The sequence below is a fragment of the Scyliorhinus canicula genome, chromosome 4, assembly GCF_902713615.1.
Source record: "Scyliorhinus canicula chromosome 4, sScyCan1.1, whole genome shotgun sequence".
Classification (NCBI taxonomy): domain Eukaryota; kingdom Metazoa; phylum Chordata; class Chondrichthyes; order Carcharhiniformes; family Scyliorhinidae; genus Scyliorhinus; species Scyliorhinus canicula.
In genome coordinates, this window is record NC_052149.1 from 82,439,508 (window position 1) to 82,453,804 (window position 14,297).

Here is a 14,297-nt window from a genome sequence, read left to right on the forward strand (position 1 = left end):
CAAGGTGAGTTTTTGATATTTAGGTCGACAGGTGGCGCATAGTTGGGCCCAATTGCATCAGTTGAATTTGGTGAACTTTGCGGAAGGGATAATGGAGGATTTTAAGAGGTAGGATGTTCTACTACTTTTGCTGACTGAGAGGGTGCAGTAAAGATAACGGTATTTCTGAAGTTGGTTTATTTTTCAGAATCTCTGATTTTTGTGCCCAAGTCTTTTATTGGAAGGATGAATAGGATCATTTTAAGTTATGGTTAGCGACTTCCGGTTGTGGCTATGCGGAGCTAAGCCACACGTTCGGCAGCTCCCGCCAGGAAAGGACTTTTGGGCTCTTTTAAGGGCCCCTAGCGGTACTTGCTCGACGGTTCCCGACGTGGGAAGGTGTCTGCAGCGGATCCCCAGTGGTCTACTGGTCTTGACCAGGAGTGGGGCCAGCAAAATAGCGGTGGCAGCGCCCAAGAAAAAGCGGGGGAAGAGAATCAAGATGGCGGCCGGCGGAGGCCTCGAGGAATGGAGGCATTCCAGGTGCAGCAGGAGACTCTCCAGCGATGTTTTCAGGAGCTAAAGGTGGAGCTGCTAGACTCGCTGAAGGCTAATATGGGCAAGCTGCTGGTGACGCAGACAGCCCAGGGGTTGGAGATCCGGGAGCTCCGACAACAAGCCTCCGAAAGAGAGGATGAGGCTGCGGCCCTCGCGGTAAAGGTGGAGATGCACGAGGCGCTCCATAAGAAGTGGCAGGAGCGGTTCGAGGAGATGGACAACCGGTCAAGGCGGAACAATTTGCGGATCCTGGGCCTCACGGAGGGGCTGGAGGGGCCAGACCTGGGGGCCTATGTGGTCGTTTTGTTGAACTCGCTGATGGGAGCTGGGTCCTTCCAGGGGCCCCTGGAGCTGGAGGGGGCCCACAGAATACTGGCCAGGAGGCCCAAGCCGAATGAGCCACCACGGGCGGTGCTGGTGCGGTTACACCGGTTTGCTGATCGAGAGTGCGTGCTTAGGTGGGCCAAGAAGGAGCGGAGCAGCAAGTGGGAGAACACGGTAGTACGGATCTACCAGGACTGGAGTGCGGAGGTGGCTAAGCGGAGGGCCGGGTACAACCAGACGAAGGCGGTGGTCCACAGAAAGAGTGTGAAGTTTGGCATGTTACAGCCGGCGCGTCTGTGGGTCACATTCAAGGACCGGCACTTTTATTTTAAGTCCCCGGAGGAGGCGTGGGGCTTTGTACAGGCCGAGAAGTTGGACTCTGACTGAGGGTCGGGGGTTTGTAAATAACTGTTAACTGTTGGTGGGAAGGTCTCTGTGTTATGCTGTTTTAAGCTAATTGTGTGTTGGTTCTTGGGCAGGTGGGGTGCTGTCTTTTTTTTTTGCCGGGGCGGGGTCGGGCAGAGGGAAAGCACGGGCTTTTCTTCTGTTTCCCGCGTTGAGGGTGGATGGGGGCGAGGTCGGAGCTGAGAAGGGCAGGCTTTTTTCCCGCGTGAGAGCGTGAGGGGGAGGGGGAGGAGGAGGGTCTGCTGATGGGCCTGGGGGAGGAGAAGTAGTCCCACGTTTGGGGGGGGGGGGGGGGGGGGGGTCGTCGGCTGGCACAGGTTTCTTGGCTGGCACAGGGTAGGAATTAGGAGGTTGAGGGACCTGTTGGGGATGGGAGGTTTGCGAGCCTGGGTGAGTTAGAGGGGAAGTATGGGCTCCCCCCGGGGAACATGTTTAGGTACATGCAGGTTAGGGCGTTTACCAGGCGGCAGGTGGAGGGGTTCCCTCTGCTGCCCCCACGTGGGGTACGGGACAGGGTGCTCTCGGGGGTGTGGGTTGGAGGGGGGAGGATTTTGGACGTGTACCACGTCATGCAGGAGGTGGATGAGGCCTCGGTGGAGGAGCTGAAGGGTAAATGGGAAGAGGAGCTGGGTGAGGAGATTGAGGGGGGGGATGTGGGCGGATGCCCTGGAAAGAGTGAATTCCTCCTCTTCCTGTGTGAGGCTTAGCCTCATACAGTTCAAGGTGCTGCACAGGGCCCACATGACTGGGACGAGGATGAGCAGGTTTTTCGGGGGCGAAGACAGGTGTGCTAGGGGAGCCCAGCGAACCACGCCCATATGTTCTGGGCATGCCCAGCGCTGGGGGAGTTTTGGAAGGGGGTAGCAAGGACGGTGTAGAGGGTGGTAGGATCCAGGGTCAAGCCAGACTGGGGACACGCAATTTTTGGGATTACAGAGAAGCCGGGAGTGCAGGAGGTGAAAGAGGCCGGTGTTCTGGCCTTTGCGTCCCTAGTAGCCCGGCGGAGGATCTTGCTTCAATGGAAGGATGCGAGGCCCCAAGCATGGAGGCCTGGATCAATGACATGGTGGGGTTCATTAGATTGGAGGTGAAATTTGCCCTGAGGGGATCAGTACAAGGGTTCTTTAGGCGGTGGCAGTCTTTCCTGGACTTCCTGGCAGAACGGTAGGAAAATAGGCCGGCAGCAGCAGCAACTGGGGGGGGGAAGGGAGATGTGTTTATTGAGTATGCCGGGTGTTTATCTATTTTTTCTTTTTGTAGTTACGCGGGGGGGGGGGGGGGGGGGGGGGGGGGGGGGGGGGGGGGGGGGGGGGGGGTTGGTTGGTTTTGGGGGTTAGTGTGTTTATTTTTTTGGTTGGTGTTAATACTGGTTTCTTGTTGTTATTTTCTGTTTTTGATATGTTTTGGACAATGTCAATAAAAATTATTTTTAAAAAAAGATATGGTTAGCACAATTGCTTCACAGCACCAGGGTCCCAGGTTCGATTCCCGGCTTGGTTCACTGTCTGTGCAGAGTCTGCACGTTCTCCCAGTGTGTGGGTGGGTTTCCTCTGGGTGCTCTGGTTGCCTCCCAGTCCAAAGATGTGCAGGTTAGGTGGATTGGCCATGATAAATTGCCCTTAGTGTCCAAAATTGCCCTTAGTGTTGGGCGAGGTTACTGGGTTATGGGGATAGGGTGGAGGTGTGGGCTAGGATAGGGTGCTCTTTCAAAGAGCCGGTGCAGACTCGATGGGCCAAATAGCCTCCTTCTGCACTGTAAATTCTATGATTCTCTGGGCGGGTACGGTCCCCTTGATTAGGGGACCATTTTTGACAGGAACAGGCAAAGAGGGGCATTGGCGCCGCCGAGCTTGCTGAATTATTACTGAGCGTCAAATGTTGAAAAGCTCAGGAAGTGGGCTGTGGAGGAGAGGTCGGTGTGTGGCAGATGTAGAAGGTTGAGCTTGGGGGCACTGCTACTTACCCTATTCCGTTCTCACCGGCGAGGTACTCCACGAGTCTAGTGCTGGTTTCATCGCTCAGTGCTTATCAGGGCAGGCAACATTTTAAGTTGAAGGGTATGTCAATGTGGGCATCAAACTCTGGCAATTCCGGCAAGGGGGTAGGGGTAGACTTGCGGAGTTGTGAGACTTGAAAATGTTTCAGTTGCCGAGAGGTAACTTTCAGAAATAATTAAGTAGGAATGCTGGAAAATGTTAGATCAAGAAGTGGGCATTACTGTCTCCAATCATCTTATATATACTAATCAATTTTCCTTGATCTGGTGTCTAATCAAAGTGACAGAAGACTATTAATAGAAAAACAGAAAAATATCCCAGTTATTAATACTCTGCACACTATTAGTTCATCCAACAAGGCACTGTCTGTATGCATTTATAATTTTTTTTTTAGAGTACTCAATTAAACCTCCTGCGTGGGGACCTCCCTCCGGGCCCTCGCCACAGCAGCACTTCCCATCCCCACCCAAAAAACACTCCAGCAGCCCGGTGGTGATAGCCACCCTCCAATCCTGGAACCAACTGCGGCAGCAATTTGGCCTGACCAAAATGTCTGACAAAGCTCCCATCTGCAACAACCATAGGTTCACACCAGCACTGACTGACTCCACCTTCAAAAGGTGGAGGCAGGACGGAGGGACACTGACAGTCAGGGACCTATACACGGACGGCAGGATCGCAACACTGGACGAATTGACAAGAGAAATTTCGGCTAGCCAGGGGGAACGAGCTACGGTATCTACAGCTCAAAAACTTCTTACGAAAGGAGACAAGGACGTACCCAAAACCGCCACGACAGACACTACTGGAAGACCTACTGGATGCACGTATCCTAGATAAAGGGAACTGTAGTGACATGTACGACGAACTGACAGAAAGGGCCGACACCGTACTGGACGCAACAAGAAAGAAATGGGAGGAGGACCTGGGGATGGAGATAGGGTGGGGACTCTGGAGCGAAGCACTGCATAGGGTCAACTCCACCTCCACGTGCACAAGGCTCAGCCTGACGCAGCTAAAAGTGGTACATAGAGCTCACCTAACAAGAACCCGCATGAGTAGGTTCTTCCCGGAGGTGGAGGATAGATGTGGACGGTGCCAGAGAGGCCCGGCCAACCACGCCCACATGTTCTGGTCTTGCCCCAGACTGGTGGAGTACTGGACAGCCTTCTTCGAGGCAATGTCCAAAGTGGTGGGAGTGAGGGTGGAGCCATGCCCGAAAATGGCGGTCTTCGGGGTCTCGGACCAGCCAGATCTATTCCTGTGGAGGATGGCGGACGCCCTTGCCTTTGCCTCCCTGATCGCCCGCCGTAGAATCCTGTTTTGCTGGCGGTCAGCAGCACCACCCAGAGCTGCAGACTGGCTGTCCGACCTCTTGGAATCTCTCCAAATGGAGAAAATAAAATGGGCGGGGGGCAGGGAAACGGAAGGAAGGCACGGGGTGCCAAAACGTGCAGGACATCTCCAGGAGCAGGGAAAGAGGAGGTTGGGGATGGAGGACGGGAGGAGCAGCGGGGGACGGCGGCGAGAGCCGTCCGGGAGGCGGGCGACAGTGGCACGCGACCCGGCCAGGTGTCGCATACTGTGGTTATCTCCCCGGCACCCAAATGTATATTTGCGTCCCCTCCCCCCCAAACAATCCCTGCCACCCCTGTCCCCCCTTCCCCCCACCCCACCCCCCCGCAAACAGTCGCGTACTTACGTGGTGTAAATAATTCTGCCAGATGCACAGAGCTGCCGCTGTCGAGCTGGTGCACAGTACCCCACCAGTTAGTCTATTTCATATTTTATTGTATTCTATGTTGGGGTGTGCCCTTCTCTTCTAAATATGTGTATATATATAGATATATGTTTCTTATTCTGTGTACATAACGGTAATTATACCTTGTTCAAAAACCCCATAAAAACATTTATTAAAAAAAAGTACTCAATTAATTTTTTACAATTAAGGGGCTATTTAGTGTGGCCAATCCACCTAACCTGCACATCTTTGGGTTGTAGGGGGTGAAACCCACGCAGACACAGGGAGAATGTGCAAACTCCACACGGACAGTGACCCAGGGCTGTGATTCGAACCCCCGGGTTCTCAGCGCCGTAGGCAACAGTGCTAACCATTGTGACACCATGCTGCACTCACTGTCTGTAATACGTGTTTTCTGTTTTACATGCAAGTCCTGAGGCCAGCGAAGTAAGACAATATTACTCTATTGAATATGATCTGTTCCGAGTAATTCACATCTTAATTTTCTATCCATTGACTCACTGGAATATACAGCCCATAATCATCATCTTGCCAAGGCGTGGCTCAATAGGAAGTCTAGCCAAGATGCGTCCCAGGGGAGTCAGCTCATCATTAGCATCTAAAGCATCAAGTTCTGCGAAAGGCGTAAGAAAGGAAGTGAGAGTTAGGATGATGCTATGATCAATCAAATTGCATCATTCAATTTAGGAACTCAGTGCTGCAATATTAAGGTGAGGGCTGATGATCTGCATTAGAAAAATCCTCATGGAATCTCACAATTTAAAATGTTATGAGAGCACACTATTAAATGAGTTTCTGCTGTTTCTGATATTTTTCATACATTACGAGAGGTTAAAAAGTGGCACAATCTTTTCATATAAAATTAAACATGAATTTACTGCAAGGTACCCCAGTCTCTTAGGGTCATTACAGTGTTAACAATTTATTTAAAAGCAGCTTTATAACCAACTTTAAATGGAGTCACCTCGCAAGGTGTGTTCTGCCTCAATGACGGCATCCAGCGGTGGGGGTTCAATAGCTTTGGCCAAAAATGGTCCAATGCCACCTAGACGAAGAAGTTTGATGCTCAGAGCAACTTCATGAAGAGGTGTGCGAAATATCTCTGGAGTCATGTGCGTTTCAAGTCTGAGAGTGGGAAAATATTGGTTGATGATGATACATGAATTTCTTGCTTCCTGTAACATTTTTAAAATTAACTCTGCAAATTTGAAACCTATTTCAATAAACTTGAACTTTGTTATAAAGCTACCAAAGATGAGAGTTGAATGACTTGCAATTGCAAGGTAAACTACTCAAACACACATCTGCTTGTATCGAACTTGAAATGTAATTCATACCTCTCAAACCGTGCCCTGCTACAGAGATGGAAGCAGAAGCCAGGACAGACACGTCCTGCTCTACCCCGTCGCTGTTCCAAATTGGTCTTTGAAGCCCACACTGTGGCATAGTTGGTCATATTGTTGTGAGATGTAAACAGTTTCATTTTTTGTCTGAAAAGTTCAGAAAGAATTGAACAGTTATCAAACAACGTTTTTAGAAGTGAATAAAGGCATGATATAATCCCGATTGCTTGAGTATACATATCAATGACAAAAATGGTGCGCTGTCAACTGGGCTAACACTAACAGATTGTGAGATACTGATCAACTGTTTACATTCACATACAGCAAGCAAATGATCCCGTTATCATGTGTGTATATTCAAAATACTAGCATTTTAAGTAAAAAAAAACAAAAGGTGGATCATAATCAGTGCAGAATTAACATGTAATGTGAATTCTGAGCAGCACGGTAGCAGTGGTTAGCAGTTGCTTCACAGTTCCAGGATCCCAGGTTCGATTCCCACCTTGGGTCACTGTCTGTGCGGAGTCTGCACATTCTCCCCGTGTCTGCGTGGGTTTCCTCCGGGTGCTCCAGTTTCCTCCCACAGTCCAAAGATGTGCAGGTTAGGTGGATTGACTAAGCTAAATGGCCCTTGGTGTCCACATAAAGTTAAGACGGGTTACTGGGTCACAGGGATAGGGTGGAGGCGCGGGCTTGAGTAGGGTGCTCTTTCCAAGGGCAGGTGCATGCTCGATGGGCCGAATGGCCTTCCGCACTGTAAATTCTATGAAATCACTTGTACCATATTTTGGTCTAGTGAATTAGTATGCAGTTTCAGCAAAATCCACTGGGTGGCAGCGCAACAAGCTTTTCAATTCCCAAACACCACAGCTCAGATTTTGCTGCAAGAATCACGACAAGGCTCGGTGCCAATCATTCTTGAGTACATCAGATAGCAACTTGCAAACGTGCAATTAAACTTGAAAATCAGAAAGATGCAATATGATCTATAAAGCGACTTTCCAAACCTGGCTATGCTGGCATCTCAACAAGAAACTTGTCATCAAACACACAAAGGGTGTGGAGTTGCAGTGCTTACCCACCTAACAAATTTTAAATTTTAAAACACTCCAGAAAAAGATAGGGCTGTCCATTTCAGTGCAAATGAATTTTAAAACATTCTTTTAAATCTCAACTACAGTCAAACTATCTCGGAGATTGACATATTTTAAAAATGTGTGAAGTCGCATTCCTTAGTTTTAATTATTGAACTGTAAGAAGTCTTACAACACCTCCAGAAACTTGTCTCTTCAGCAAAATCAAGTTTCGTACTACCAAATGACTGTTAGATAAGGATTGTTCTGCCTGTCTGGCATAGAAAACTTGACTAATAAATCAGTTACTGTGGACATTGTTCTTTGTGGGATCGTGCTGATTTGTTTGTTTCAAACACTAGCTTTCGGAGCACTGCTCTCCTTCCTCAGGTGAATCACCCCAGTCCAACGCCAGCATCTCCACATGATGGCTACCATCAACACCGCAAACTGCCGGCTCAAAGTGGAGAGGATCTCCAAGACGATCGCGCGTATGACATTCACCCCAATGCCGGCATCTCCACATCATTAATTATTGAAGATACTCAGGGCCCAAGTAACAGTTTAGTTGTGATAATTTTCTACATTAAACAAACTGGGTCAGAGAGATTAAATAATTTGCATGTATATAGCACTTTTAACATCCTCGGGATGCCCAAAGCATTTCACAGCCAATACATGACTTTTGAAATGTACTCATTGTTTTGTGTGCAAATGGGGCAGTCAAAATCAGCACGATCCCACAAAGAACAATGTCCACAGTAACTGATTTATTAGCCTAGTTTTCTACGCCAGACAGGCAGAACAATCCTTATCTAACAGTCATTTGGTAGTACGAAACTTGATTTTGCTGAAGAGACAAGTTTCTGAAGCACTTATCAGTACAAATGAAAAATGCCAAATTTCAAATGATCACAACAATTTGTACTACAGAAGAAAAGGGTGCCAATTGGTCAAGTCAACTGACTGGTCGAGGCATTGCCATGGAAAAAGCAATGGGGGAAACGATAGGTGCTCCATATGTCCAGGTAATTGAAAAAAAGCACATTTCTTGAACAAATTCCTTTTGTTTTCAGAGAATGGGTCAATATGTACAAATGACTTTTGCTTCGAGCAAAAGTAAATGAGCCCTGTTACAAGTGGAATTATCTGAAATTGGTTATTGCAGCTATTAGCACACTCAGGATTGTTCAGCAAGTGCTGCATTATCACAGAACCACATCTGACAATAGACATTTGTTTTGAATTTTGCAAGCGCAGGCTATTTGCATATGGTGTGTATGCTGCTTATTACGAACAGCCAGAGGAACATGTTTGATTTAATCAGTCAATCCTTGGAACATACAAGGCCTGCCTAATGTTGCACCGACACTGAAATTCATACACAACGGTGCTCAATTGTGTGGTAGAGAGCATGTCTTCTTGGATTGACTGCAGCATCCTATTCATGGAAAAGACCACTTGTGTCATCATTTCACAGTAGGATCGTGTGGCTGTTGCTCCACACTCTCATGCTCAGCTTTTTGACATAACTGCAGCTTTTGTAATGCATGGGTTTATTTCAGCAACAAGTGACAGATTGCTGGTGATTGTGAAGCCCAAATATTTGAAGCTATTAGCGACCTCCAGCCTCACATTGTCAATGCCGGTAATATGGCAACATACTGGACCAAGAAATGAGTCTTTCTGATGCTGATGGTCAAACCAAACTCTTTACAAGCACTAGAGAGTCTGTTCATTTGGTGCTGAAGGGGTTCCCCAATACAGAATGCTCATGTAGCATTGTCAGTGCTGAACAACTCTCTGAAGACTTGGCCCATCTTTGTATCGGATCTCGGCCAGCTTTCCGTCACTTCTAGACACCTTTTGTTGGTGTCCTGAGGCATATGTCAGCAAAAAAGAATATGTCAAAGTGTGTTAGCGCTACAACACAATCCTGCAGCTCTCAAAGGTTTCTGATATTGCTCTGCAGAAGCCGACTTTACCCAACAAGTTGCCATGGGAAGAGGAAATCAATTCAAGCTAATTTTCTCCATAGCTTAAATAGATCACCTCTGCTCATATGGTTGAGGGCCTTAGTGAGCAAAATGAAGGCAATATACAGTGCTCTCCTTTGTTCACACCATTTCTCTTGCAGCTACCGGACTGAAATGATATCAATTGTTGATTCAGTCAGGATCTGCAGTCTGACAAGGTCAACATGGGCAAATACTTCTCATGGTTCTCAGCAGGAAGATACCTCAAAGGTTGTTGCAATCGTTCCAGTCACCGTTGTTTTTGTACAACTTGCCCTATATACATCCCCGTTGGGCAAAGTCTAGCCCGTCAAATGTTTCCATCTGGCCGCCAACCAAAGTTCAAAAACACCAAAATGGAAGTGACAGATTTTGAAAGTAATTGTTCCTACAATCACAGGTTGTTTTCCCCCTGTTTTTTCCGATAGTATAAGCTTCCAAGCTTCAAACACCCATTGCAGCAGATGAACTGTGGCAGGTCAACACCTTACTCATCAAGTACAGCCTGACTTGAGGCTGACCAATGCACACAAAAGTTCCTATCGGAGACAGCCTGTAGCATCCATCCCTCATGCCCATCCATTCAGGTATATTGCTAGCATTAGCACACAAATGCAGAAAATTCTGTTCAAGCACACATAAGACACAAACATCACATCGCCTGTTAGATGTGCTGTTCGCCAGAACAGATTAACTGGTCATTATCTCATTGTTAATTGCGGGAAATGGCAGTATATAAATGGGGTGTTGTATTCACCTCTTATTTAACAGGTACTAAACTTCAAAGATCACCCATTGGCCTTGACGCACTTTGGATCATCCTGAACAAAACACATGCAGTATTGGTACCAGCTTATTTTTGTTTCACAAAATCTATCTCAGCATGTATAAACAATAATTTCCTGAAAAAACAAAATACAAAGATGTTCACTCACTTGCACGAATCAATGACATAAACCACGTCATTAATGGTAATGCTTGTTTCTGCAATGTTGGTGGCCAAAATAACCTGGAGGTAGTAAAGCATATATAATTAAAACAAAGTGCACTTCTCACAACTTCATAACTCATTGGATTGTCCTGATCACAGAACAGTTCAACACTCCTTCAGAATATAAAAAAAATGCGGCTATTTAGTAGATCTCATAGTCTGATCACGCCAGACAGGCTGAACCTACTAATATCATTATCTCAGCTAAAAGGCAAGCCTTTCAACCATTTCTTCCTCCGATCCCAAAAAAGCTTAATCATGGATTGTGGTAGGAGGCAGAGGTACAGAAATACTTCCCATGTCTCAAACATCTGAACTCGAAGTGTTTTTAAAAATTCAATCATGGGATGAAGGCATTGCTGGCTCGGCCAGCATTTATTGCCCATCCCAAGAAGCCCTTCAGATCAAAGAAAAACATCCAGAATGTATACCATCCTTTTTCAAATTTCGAAAGTTCATTAGTACAACATAATTGTTTGCCAACAGTAATTTTAAAAATACATGTGTGCCACATATCATTGCACCCATGAAATGCCAATTTTAACCAATATTATGAAAAAGACATACTACCTGTTTAAAAGACATGCACAGGAGGCTTTATGTTTCTCACACCTACCACTGAAAAGTTACAACCGTCACATTTTAGCACTGGACCCAAAATACTATTATACTGCTAACTAATCAAGAGCGGAGTAACATTCCTTGGATGTTAAATGCACATTGGGCTCCAAATGATCATTTACTATCTAACCTTTCTGACTCCTGGTGGCACTGGGTCAAACACTCTGCGTTGTTCTTCCCTTGGAATCTGTGAATGTAACGGCAAAACTCTGTATCTGTGGCTTCCTGTGAAGTAAAAGATAGTTTTACCATTTAATGTATCATAAAACTGTACTGTCACTATAAAAGGAACTGACTTTTAAATTGCATTAGTAATGCGGAGAATAAATCTGGTCATTTTAAGTGTTTTAAATTATGTTAAAGCTTTGTCGGCCTAAAAGTAACTATTAGTTTAACAATTTTAAAGGTGCATTCAATATTTCAGAACCAAAAGTCGAACAATGGAAACTTACTTGGTTTCCAGTTTCAATCTATTAAGCAGCCATTTCTTAATTTATTTTACACCCAGGTTTTCTGGATATACTTTTGACTTCCATAGGAAATCAATGATTATGCTTTAACACATTAAAATGCTTAACTCTACCAATTAAGTCGATTAGAATAGTCAGCACTGAAAGCTATTCTTCCCATCAATAATTTTAGCATTCTTAAATGTACATGGAAGCGAGAACAACAGAGCTTTCACCCTGATTTCACACCTCACAAGATATTATGAACTCTCCAGAACCAAACTAAGATTTAGAAAATGATTGTTTTGTAATTTTCATGTGAAATTATATGTGAAAAATGGATCATGGTATAGTAGTTATGGCATTAGACTAGCAGCAGGCACAGGTACAATGGCTCGACTGTTCTACTGGATTGTATGATCCTGAGTTCAAAACTCACAGATCAGGTGATTTCTGGACTGGCACTGCAAAAAACTGATCAAGCTGGTTCACTCCTTCACACAAAACATCTGATGAAAATGAGGGATTAGGTGCCACACTGGGTCGCGCAGCATCATTTCACTTCCCAAGCTTGGATATGTTTTGGCAAACATGCGTATCCTTTATTCAGACATTGAAAAGAGTTTACCACTCCTGAATGGCTAAGTGCATTTGCACTGTGAATAGCTGAGCCATGGAGACCAGGAAACGTCCCAGGCTTTTGCCACATAGTTCCTCGAGTTATGGGATCTTGTGTGGGACCACAATGAGGATGCTGAAGTTGGTTGTAATACCCTTGGATTCAGGGAAGTGAAAAATCACCCACGGTTCCTTCTCCTAACTACTATCTGCTTTAAAGAATATAGGCGCCTGCACACCAGTGCCCATATAGCTATGCAAAAGCATTAATTTGGAAATTGTGAAATAAGAAGAAAGTGGGAAGAAATTTAAAGAAAAACAGAAAAAAAATTAGGCTTGCTGGTAATTGGGAAAATATCAGAAGCAATCTTGTCCTTAAGTCCTTCTCAGATCCTTCCTTGTGATTAAAGTGGTAGAAGTTTGGAAGCAAATCTTAACAGTCTTTTGTATGATCCATAAAAGAGAAGAAAGTTTAAATCAATAACGTCTTTCTCCCACTTAGAAAGTTGACAAACCAAGAACAAATAACACAAAGATTATTTAAATCCATGGGTCACAAATGGGAAGAAGTTCAAAAAGCATTCATTTCTGGATGTCAACATACAAACTAGAAAAAATGGTACTATAAAACAAGGCAAACACACGTACCAAAGTAAGAGTTTGTTTCCAGATGTCTTTGCATTGCGAAAATCAAGTTCCAGCCTGGTAAGAAAACAAGAACTGCTCCATCTACATCCAATGTTTCAATGTATTTGAGTAATGCTTCTATCAGTTCAAAAGGGGTCTCTTTTTCACTCATTTCAGCCATAGCACGTTTGGTTTCTGCCCCATAGTCATCACCACAGATTTTGTTACAGTTCACCTAGCAAGGCAGAGATTCTTCATCAAGTTCAAAAAGTTCGATTACATCATCAAGCTGATATTTCAAACTCAACCCAAGATCCAGAGAACTGAGCTGATAACTCAACAAGCCACTGGCAAATTGCATCTTCAGAAAAGCTTAAATTGTTCCATTTCTTTACATAATTACATTAAATACATTTTTTTTTTAAAACTGTTCATTTCATTTATTAAGGTACAACAAATTCAAGACTCCAGGGCAATGTCTCAAATAAGATTCTGGACTGAAAGATGTAGGCTGGATTCTCCGATTCTGGGGCTATGTCCCCGCGCAGGCGTGGGAGCGGTCGCGTTATACTCCAGAAAAACTGGCACAAAACGGCCACCGAATCCCTGTTCTGCTGGGGGCTAGCAGGACAGCAGCGTGCAGCACCCAGCTTTAGCTGGCGATACACCCCGGAGAATTGCCGGGCTCATGGCCACGCACACTCATGCCGGCAGCCGCTCGCGGGCCCGACACGCGATATTGTCTCCTCTCCCCTCCCCCCCCCCCCCCCCCCCCCGCCTTCGTTCGGCTTGCGTGCCCTGGACCACCCCCCCCCCCACAGTGCCCCCAGCCCTCTCCCGACTGTGGCGGCACTGAAATGAGTCCGCAGCCGCCACACCGAGTTCCGGACGGATGAGACCATGAGAAACCCATGCGTTGGGAACTCGGCCAGTCGGGGGCAGAGCATCAGGGGGCGGGTCTCAGGCAATGTCCTGAGGCCGTCGACACTTGACACAGCTTTGGAGGGGGCGGAGCATCACAAAAGCACACCGCCCCATGATTTGGTCGGAAACTTGGATTTTCCAGCCAGTCACCGAAGGCAATTTCGGAGTCGGCGTCCAGAGATTCCAGTCAATAGTGTTTGCACAAATTTCAGGTTTGTCAGACGGAATAAAGCGTACAGGGTTCAAAGTAAATATCAACATTAAATTCACGTTGTCAACAGAATGTTAAATAACAATGTCGACAACATTTTGTCCAAAGATGTGCAGATTCGGTGGATTGTCCATGCTAAATTGCCCTCATGTCCAAAAAAGGTTGGGTAGGGTTACTGGGATAGGGTGGAGATATGGGCTTAAGTGGGTGCTCTTTCCAAGGGCTGTTGCAGACTGGGTGGGCTGAATGGCCACTTTCTGCACTATAAATCCTATGATTCTATTTTAGAAGAACTCCAACAGTGTAGGAGGCCATCGACCTCCTGCAGCACGGTAGCATTGTGGATAGCACAATGGCTTCACAGCTCCAGGGTCCCAGGTTCGATTCCGGCTTGGGTCAC

General features: G+C 46.1%; 1 protein-coding gene across 1 annotated transcript in view; it reads right to left on the minus strand.

Moving 5' to 3' along the window:
• Nucleotides 1-14,297, minus strand: part of dhx9 (DEAH (Asp-Glu-Ala-His) box helicase 9) — a 93,425-nt gene that overhangs the window by 21,820 nt on the left and 57,308 nt on the right. The window contains exons 14-19 of the mRNA XM_038793505.1: nt 12,784-12,997; nt 11,199-11,293; nt 10,392-10,465; nt 6,363-6,515; nt 5,990-6,150; nt 5,527-5,638 (exon numbers count right to left, since the gene is read on the minus strand). Coding sequence (XP_038649433.1) covers nt 5,527-5,638; nt 5,990-6,150; nt 6,363-6,515; nt 10,392-10,465; nt 11,199-11,293; nt 12,784-12,997 — 809 coding nt within the window. The remainder of the gene's footprint in view (nt 1-5,526; nt 5,639-5,989; nt 6,151-6,362; nt 6,516-10,391; nt 10,466-11,198; nt 11,294-12,783; nt 12,998-14,297) is intronic.